Source organism: Triticum urartu, chromosome 3A (genome assembly GCF_056163025.1).
Source record: "Triticum urartu cultivar PI428250 chromosome 3A, HENAU_Tu73, whole genome shotgun sequence".
NCBI lineage: Eukaryota > Viridiplantae > Streptophyta > Magnoliopsida > Poales > Poaceae > Triticum > Triticum urartu.
In genome coordinates, this window is record NC_141875.1 from 711,270,565 (window position 1) to 711,278,634 (window position 8,070).

At 46.6% G+C, this 8,070-nt stretch overlaps 1 protein-coding gene across 1 annotated transcript; it reads right to left on the bottom strand.

The window, feature by feature from the left end:
• Positions 1-668: 668 nt before the first annotated feature.
• Positions 669-1,850, bottom strand: LOC147981997 (uncharacterized). The gene has a single exon (XM_087516169.1). It carries the CDS (start codon positions 1,848-1,850, stop codon positions 669-671), a length of 1,182 nt encoding a protein of 393 aa, XP_087372295.1.
• Positions 1,851-8,070: the final 6,220 nt, after the last annotated feature.

Consider the following 8,070-nt stretch of genomic DNA (forward strand, 5'->3'; position numbering starts at 1 on the left):
TAGCGGTTCCTATGTGTTTAGTCTGTATGTAGCACGTTAGGATGCGGCAGCGTGGCTGGTAGTCCGGGTAATCGTTGGTCCAGTCTGCAAGTCGGCATAAGAAGCAAAATATGGCGATGAGGTGATGGTCATCGTTGCAAGAAGAGAGAAATTGCGATCCGGTAAGTCGTGTTACCGGAGGCAATCGGCAGGACAAAATGTAGAGGCGATTGTCTGCGTGTATCATCGAGTAAAAAGTCTGATATTTGGATTAGGGGGTGAAAGTTAGGTAATCCAAATTGTGTTAGTCTAATTAGAAGAGTTCTCATTGGAGTATGCTAGCCGATCAGTTTCCGAGTTGTAGTATACTACAAATTTGCTCTTGCCGTGGTAGTGTACGGCTTAGTTAGATGGCTAGTCCGGTTTGGTTTCTTAGTATGTGTCCGTGTAGATTAGGAATTTGCAGTCCTGGTCGGTGGCGTGGAGTCAGGTTTTGCACCTGTATAAAGATGGGTAATGTGCGTGAGTTTTGTAACATCAAGAGAAAACAGAAAAGCAATAAAGAGAGGAATTAGAAGGTGCGAGACGCACCTTTGGCTATCAGTTCTTGTGCACGTGCGTTCGTGTTATTTTGATGTGATCGATCCTGTGGGTGAATTTCCAACAAACAGATCATTAGGAAGGTGCACTTAAAAACTTTTCATCGCAAGCTGAAATTCCAGGCCGTTGATGGTGTAGCTGGAGAGGAGCTGCACGATTGTAAATGGAGGATTGGCGAAAGACAGGGTACAAGGGTTCAGGGAGTCTATGGCTTCACAGACCCTTTCTTCTTTCTCAGTCTCGAGGTCATACTGGTAGATGTCAAGCGATGAATCAGTGGACTTCACGAAGTAGATGCAGTTGGCGAGGACGGACGGGAACTTGTCGGCACTGACCGACAAGCACCTCCGGTAACCAACGAAGATGGCAAGGTCGCTGATGCTCTTCACAGGCTCGATCTCATCACTGTACGTGACGTTGTCAAGCCTGAAAACTTTCAGGTGTTGCTGCAGTTTGATGATAGCCAACAATTCTCCAGCAGATTCCACCAGGAAGAGGTGGTTGGCTTCTCCCGTCCCAGGAATATCAGCAAACCCAGTTACAAGTTCGTCGGAGAACATCTTGAAGGGATCAATGTCGAACACCTTTATCAAACGCAATAACTTGTTAACCCAAGAAATCAGAAGCACCGGCACTGTTCTCTGCCAAGCGTCGGCAGCACAGATACAGCCAGCAACGGCATGCCGAAACAAGATGAATGACTTCAATGCTTCTTCGTCCACAGAAAAACTATCACTGCCAGGAACAGCCATGTACTGCCCGCAAAATTTGTCAGAGAGCAGGATGAGGGTGGGTGAACTATGGAGCTCAGAAACAAGAGAGGGCTCCGGATTTCCCGTGACAAGACCGACGAGAGCGGCATCAGAGATATCGACACTGGATGGCACGGGCGCCTTGAACCGGATCGTGTGGCCGGTGAAAGGGTTGAGGACCACCGCAGCATGTGTCTTCTTGTCGGCGAGGACGAAGAAGCCACCGTGGGTGGTAGCGACAAGATCGTACCTGTGCAGCAGAGGCAGGTCCTTGCGGACGACACGACCGCTGACGGTGTTCACCAGGAGGCGCGAGTCGCCCTGGAAGACCTCGTCGACGATGATCCACCGGCATGGACGGAAGCGAAGCTCAGAAGAATCCTTTGGGTCGTCGGTGGCCGAGCGCCAGTTGGGGCAGACGGCACGGAAGTCAATGTAGCTGTCGAGGTCGTTGGTGTCCAAGAGGCAGTCAGCGATGCGGGGGACGAGCTCGGGCTGGTGCGAGGACCAATCCGCCATGGATGATGGATGGGAGGTTTCCAGTTACAAGTGGGGGAGGGTGAATTTTTGAAGTTTCTTCCTGCTGGTAAGGTAGATGGAGGGGTTAAGGTAAAGGGTTAATTTAAAGCTAGTGTGAAGGTAGAGAGGCGGCATGCAAGGCGGCGCATGCGTCGTTGGCGATTGGAGCGCGAGACCCGAATTAATGTCGGTGGGAGCTCGGGCTGGTCATAGTAGAGAGTAACTTATAGTAGTGTCATGCATATGCATATGACACTAGTCTAAGTCACTACCTTCAGACTAGCCACAGTGAGAGTAATTTCAGTAATAACATTGAGTCCAACTCAGCAAATTTGCTTATGTGGCAATGAGTTAATGAGGAAAGAGATAGTTACAGTAACTTAGCTAGTTAATGTAACATCACATGTCCCAAAGCAATATGAGTCTATAACCTAATAAATGAATGTTTGCATGTTACTACATTTATGTTACTATCCATTATGAAGTTAGTAACATAGTCTAGGAATATGTGTATGTTACTAGTGTATGTTACTCTTCATAGTGCAAAGTATTATAATAGTGGTGACATAGATCGCTTCATTTATTAGTATATAGACTCATTTTACCTCGGAAAGCGCTATGTTATAGTACTCCCTCCGTCCGGGAAAAGTTGTCCAGAGCTTAGTTCATTTCAAATTTTACAAAAAAAACCTTTCGGTTTTAAATCTAGTGCTAATCCCCCCTCACCTCTGCTTCTTCCTCCTTCGACCAAGCGGCCACCGTAGCCACCGCCGGCAGCCGCCGTAGAAAGAGCGGGCGACCACCTCCGCCGACGCCCACCTGCGCCGTAGCCCACCTGCGGTTGCTCAGCCGCTACGAACGTGGGCCCTCCGCACGGAGGCGAGCTGCCCCGCCGCTGCGAACGTGGGCCGTCCGCACGGAGGTGAGCTGCCCCGCCGCCCAGCCGAGGCTACTCCTCCAAGGCGACCACCTCGACGGGCGCCTCCTCCTCGTGGCCCTGCTCGCCGGTTCCTCACCCCCGCGGCAACCCCAGCCGCCGCTGCCGACCCCGGTCGCCGCTCCCCTCTTGAAGAATTCGGCAGGCAGGGCAAGGCGGATCTTCCCAGGCGGAGAGAGGACCACGCAAACCTGCTGATGCCACAGCCGATTGCTTCTGCTGATTGCCTCTGGTGATTGCTTCTGCCCTCGACTGCTGATTGCTTCTGCTGATTGCCTCTGCCCTCGAGCACCTCGACTGTTGATTGCCTCTGCTGCTGCTGTTGGCTGTAGGTACAGTGCCAATTGCAGTATCAATTTCATTTTGTCAAAGAAGTACTCCATCAGCGTCAATTGCAGTGTTAATTGGAGTATTAAAATTCTCAATTGCAATGCTGATCTACTGCTGATGTTATCTGAAATTTACAGTGTTTTGTGTCTGTCAATCATACTCCATTCAGTGTCCTGTGTCAGAAATTTGGTGAAGTGAAGGTGAGGTGAAGTAACTGAATTCACTAGCATAATCTGAATCAAACAAAGCATAGTTTGAATTCACTAGCATAATCTGTTGTAGAAACTAGAATTAGCCTTCTTTTTTTACCCGCCCCCGACCCCGACACCTCTGGTACTCCGCCTCTGTTCCTGTGAAATCTTGATCACATTAGAGTAAATTGTTCATTTGTTCCTGCGAAAGCTTGATTGCAATCAAAATTAACAGGTTATACAAAGAGTTTAATTGATACAGAGAGTTTAATTGGATTACAATCAAAATTCATTGTCAGGGTCAAAATTCAAAGTATTCCATGCTTGTCCAATTGAATTAAAAACATGTCCCTAAAATTGGAATATTTGAATTAGCTAGGTTTATTCTTCTTCTTCTTCATAAACAGAAAAAAGATGAATATTGCTGGTCTACTTCATAAACAGAATATTCTTCAGTAAACACTTGTAAATCTAGAGTGGTTATAAACTTATTTTCTGGAATCATCAATGTGCATTGCTGGTACTAAAAATGCACATTGCTCATATGTTCAGAGATATAGACAGAGCTAACCAAATGTTCAGAAGATCCTTACTGTAACCAAATCATATGCTAGCTACTGTCTATTGCTTTGCCTATGTTCCTTTATTTTTGAGAATGAGCTAGCTTCTGAAGAAATAAAATGGATACTGTATTAGTCAAAAATAAATGGCTCACTTGTTCCTGGCAGAAGATCAGGACTAAATGTTGTCATCGCCTCCTCTGTTGATTTGAAGCACCAGCAGTACGGCAAGAAGAGTTGGCAATTGAAGCAGCAGCGCCACAAATTGAAGAAGCAGCAGCGCCACGAATTGAAGAAGCAGCAGCAACACATCAATAGCAACAGCAGGCAATTCTGGAGACAAGAGGGACAACATATCAGTTGAAATAACAACAGCAGATCAACAGAAATAGCAGCAGCTTGCCGGTGGCCCTACTGAATACAGCAACGCAGAGAGCATCAACCAAAATGAACTTTAGTCCATGAAAGTGCAGAGTTTAAGCTCTATTCAGCAAATGAAAACAGCAATACAGACTAACTCTCTTGCTCTCTTGCTCGATGGTCTCGACGAGTAATTTAGATTACAGAATAAGAATAAGAACAAGGGCTTGAGGATGTTCCTATGAATTTTGATGTGTCATGTTTCTTTAAGGAATGGCCATGCAACAGAAGAACTGAGAGAGGGAGTATATGACTTCTCTCGATAAAATTCGATTAAATTATGGAGCTGAATCTGACCTCCAGCTCTACAAACTGAAAATTATGGAGCTGAAAATTATAGAGGCTGTCTCATGCAGTAAAATTCAGTGAAATTTTACAAACTGAAAATTATGGAACTGGTTCTGATTTCCAATTCAGACTCCAGACACCACAGGCACCAAAATTGAGCAGGGAGCAGCGAGACCATTAAATTTAGCTAGACAAGATTTCATAGGAGAGAGCCTATAGGGGTGTGTGCTCTGCACGTACCCTATGAAGAGGAGAGATCCGCCTTCATATCCGCCGGAAAAGGAAAGGTGAGATTTTGCTCTCCCCAATTTGAAATTTTGCCGGCGGCTCCAACATCTACATCGAGGCGCTGGTGGAGGCCGACGGCGTCTTCCGCGCCGCCCACGACTGCCTCTTCCTTTGGTTGGACGCCGCGCCGGGGATGCTGGAGTGGTACACATTCGGCCTCGTCGCGGGCAGGGATAGGGAAATGTGAGTATTTTAGGGAACAAATCAACGGGCGGGGATGGAGGGAGCGGTGGAGCTGCGGGTCACGGCGGAGCTGCGTGGTGGAGCTGCGGGTCGCGGCGGCGCGGCGGGGTGGAGCTGCGCGGCGTCGCCGGTGTCGCAGGGGAGCGGTGGAGCTGCACGAGCGGAGCTGTGGAAGGGGATGATGGACTGCGGGTTCGGTCGGAGTTTCTTTGAGGTTTTTTTTGCAAAAATGTCACACGGACAACTTTTTCCGGACGGAGGGAGTAACATATTATGTTACTTCAAACACCTCTTTCCTTATTAATTACTTGCCACATAAGCAAAATTGCCTTGAGATGTGTTAAGTTACTAGCTAAGACCTCTCCCAATGCATTGGTGCTAAAGTGGGGTGCTAAGTGCATTAAAATGCTTAGCAACTAATGTCCCCAATGCATTGGTGCTTAGGTTTTGTAGCTAAGCCTCCTCTATTTAATTGTTTAGCAATAAAACTCCTTCATGTATTGGTTGATAGTCTTTTTGTCTAGGTCCACGTGCTTAGCATTGGTTCTTATTGGGGTCACCATAATGTTCTCTCTCCTCTTTAAATGCTTTGCCACATCATATTTCTCCCTATATGGCACCCTTAGCACCTGTACACCGTGGAGCACTGAGAAGGGCCTAAATTACCCCCGCTATGACCAGTCTCATTGGGCGTGCATGACGGTCGTCATATAGCATGGTCATGGGAAACGACAAACAGCACAGTGGCGCCGGTTCGTTTCAGGTTTTAAATAGTCACTGCTCGCGTTATTTTCCGTTTTCTTTGGACAGCTCTCCTCCCGTTAGTTCTTACCAGGGCCCGGGCCGGCAAAATCTGAAGCCCTCTGCCAAACTCTAAAATGATGCCTAACTACATAGGAATGTAAACTATATATAATAAAATACCTACGACCGATCTTGACATATTAGGGGTTCTAGTGATCTCCTCTATATATACCTGGACATATACTTCGTAGCATGAAACACATAGAATACAAACAGTACAGAAACTATGGCATCAAGTTGAAACAAAATCACCTGAAGGATCAAGGCTCATTCGTTGCTTGTCTCCTGTTTTGATGTCGCCGTAAGAATATGACCATGCCTAAATAACACAAATCCAAACCCCTTGCCATCTTGCCCTTGTAGGCTTGGACAACCCCGCTGGATGTGGCTGCCAGCAATCCCCTTCCCCGACACACCTTCTTCATCTTGAACTCTCACTCAAGCCTAATGAGGATGGGGATTACTAGAGGACTAGGGAGCAGAACTAGATGGAATCGGATGGGATATAGAGTAGGGAAAAAATAAACAAACCTAAAAAAATTCTGTTAAAAAATCTCCCTACTCTACATCCGATCCGTTTACCCCTGCGCATGCTGTTTTAGGAAGCATATTTGGATCCTTATTCAGGGAAAGCTCATATCCATCAAAAACCAATCGAAGTCCAGCTTTATCCCGAGCATCCGTTGTTTGCCCCGATTGAAGATCCGACACGACACCCTCTCTTCCATCTCCGGCTTCCTAACCAGATCCGTTTACCCCTGCTTGAAAAAGTGTTTCCATTCGTAGTTCAGGGTTTCCTAGTCCCAGGTTTATTCGTAACCGGCTCCCTATCCAGGTCTTCCTCCTCAACAGCTATCTTTGTTTGACGGTGTTCGTTGCCAATGCAATAGTAATATATGCTTGCTTTCTTCCTGTTCGCATATCCATATCGAAAACTCTTCTTTCGTAGGCACATTTACTTCAATTCAACTACTTCATTGATGAATCAATTTGAGGAAATTCAAAAATACCTTGCTCGCCTTCGCAACTGCCTTCTTTTCTGTGCCTTCCTAGTTTGCCAACCCTATGTTTGATTGCGAGTTCCGGCGGGGTGAGTACCTGGACGGACAAGGGGTTCCTTTTCGATTTCCATTTTAGAGCTTCTCTCTAGTTCGAATATATAGAACTTCCTTCTTAGAAATGGAATACCTTCACCTTAGAAGGGTGTTCTTCCTACTAGTGAAACCAGATCTGCCTTTTTCGGCTAAGCCGATTCCAATGATCGGACGGACAATACTTTCTTAAACCTAGCACCCTGTTGCCTTGCTTTTCCTCCAGCCGTACCTGCCTCGCCGCTCGTGATACCCAGGAAGGGCATCCCTCACTTCCCAGATCGTCTCGCACTTCTTTTGTCACTGGCACACACGCTCTCGTGGGTCTATCACTGAGAAATCCCTTTTCGCCGGGCGGTGCGGTAAGTAAGACTAGTCGATGGACAACTGCTGACTGAATAGGGAGAAGATGCATTTTCCTAGGCTCTTTCTACTTTGCTCATTGGGTATAGCCGTCAGTGATCCACAGATACGGCGCTTTTGGATTCCTAAAGGGATAGGATAGTTCTTTCTGGGCTTTAGAGGTCTCCCCTTTAACCTAGTACTCTTAGGAAGGCCGGGTTAACCTTCTACTAGAACTGTTCTATCTACGAAATTGGAAAGTAGGGTCAACTTGCCATAATATATAGCCCAACTTGATCCGTCTTAGAGTAGCCGCCTATGGAACCGCCCCCGAGTCAACAATGCACCCGATCGCGAGCCTTATATGAGTTTCATAGTCAGCCTGCTCTTTCAAGAACGTGCCTTCTAAACTCGTTGTTCCGCTTGCAGATTGGAGTTTCCTACTGACTATCCGGGTTCTTGATACCGCCGGCCGGGAATAAGTACCTATCCCTTACGGGAATCGAACCCGTGTCTTCGACATGAAAAGACGATGTCCTAACCTCTGGACGAAAGGGACCAAAAAGCTATTTTTCATATACTTAAGAGAAGAGAAGTGGTTCCTTTTCTTTCTATACGAAATACTTGATGCACTTATTGAATGGAAACTTGAATTGAGAGAAAAGGTGTGCTACGCTTCTTCATTCTCGTAACTCAATCAATATCAAGAACATAAAGAGTTTGTATAGAGATGGATTTCTCTTCAGTTCCAAGACTTTTTTTTGAATGGCTCGTGTTGCGCTAGTG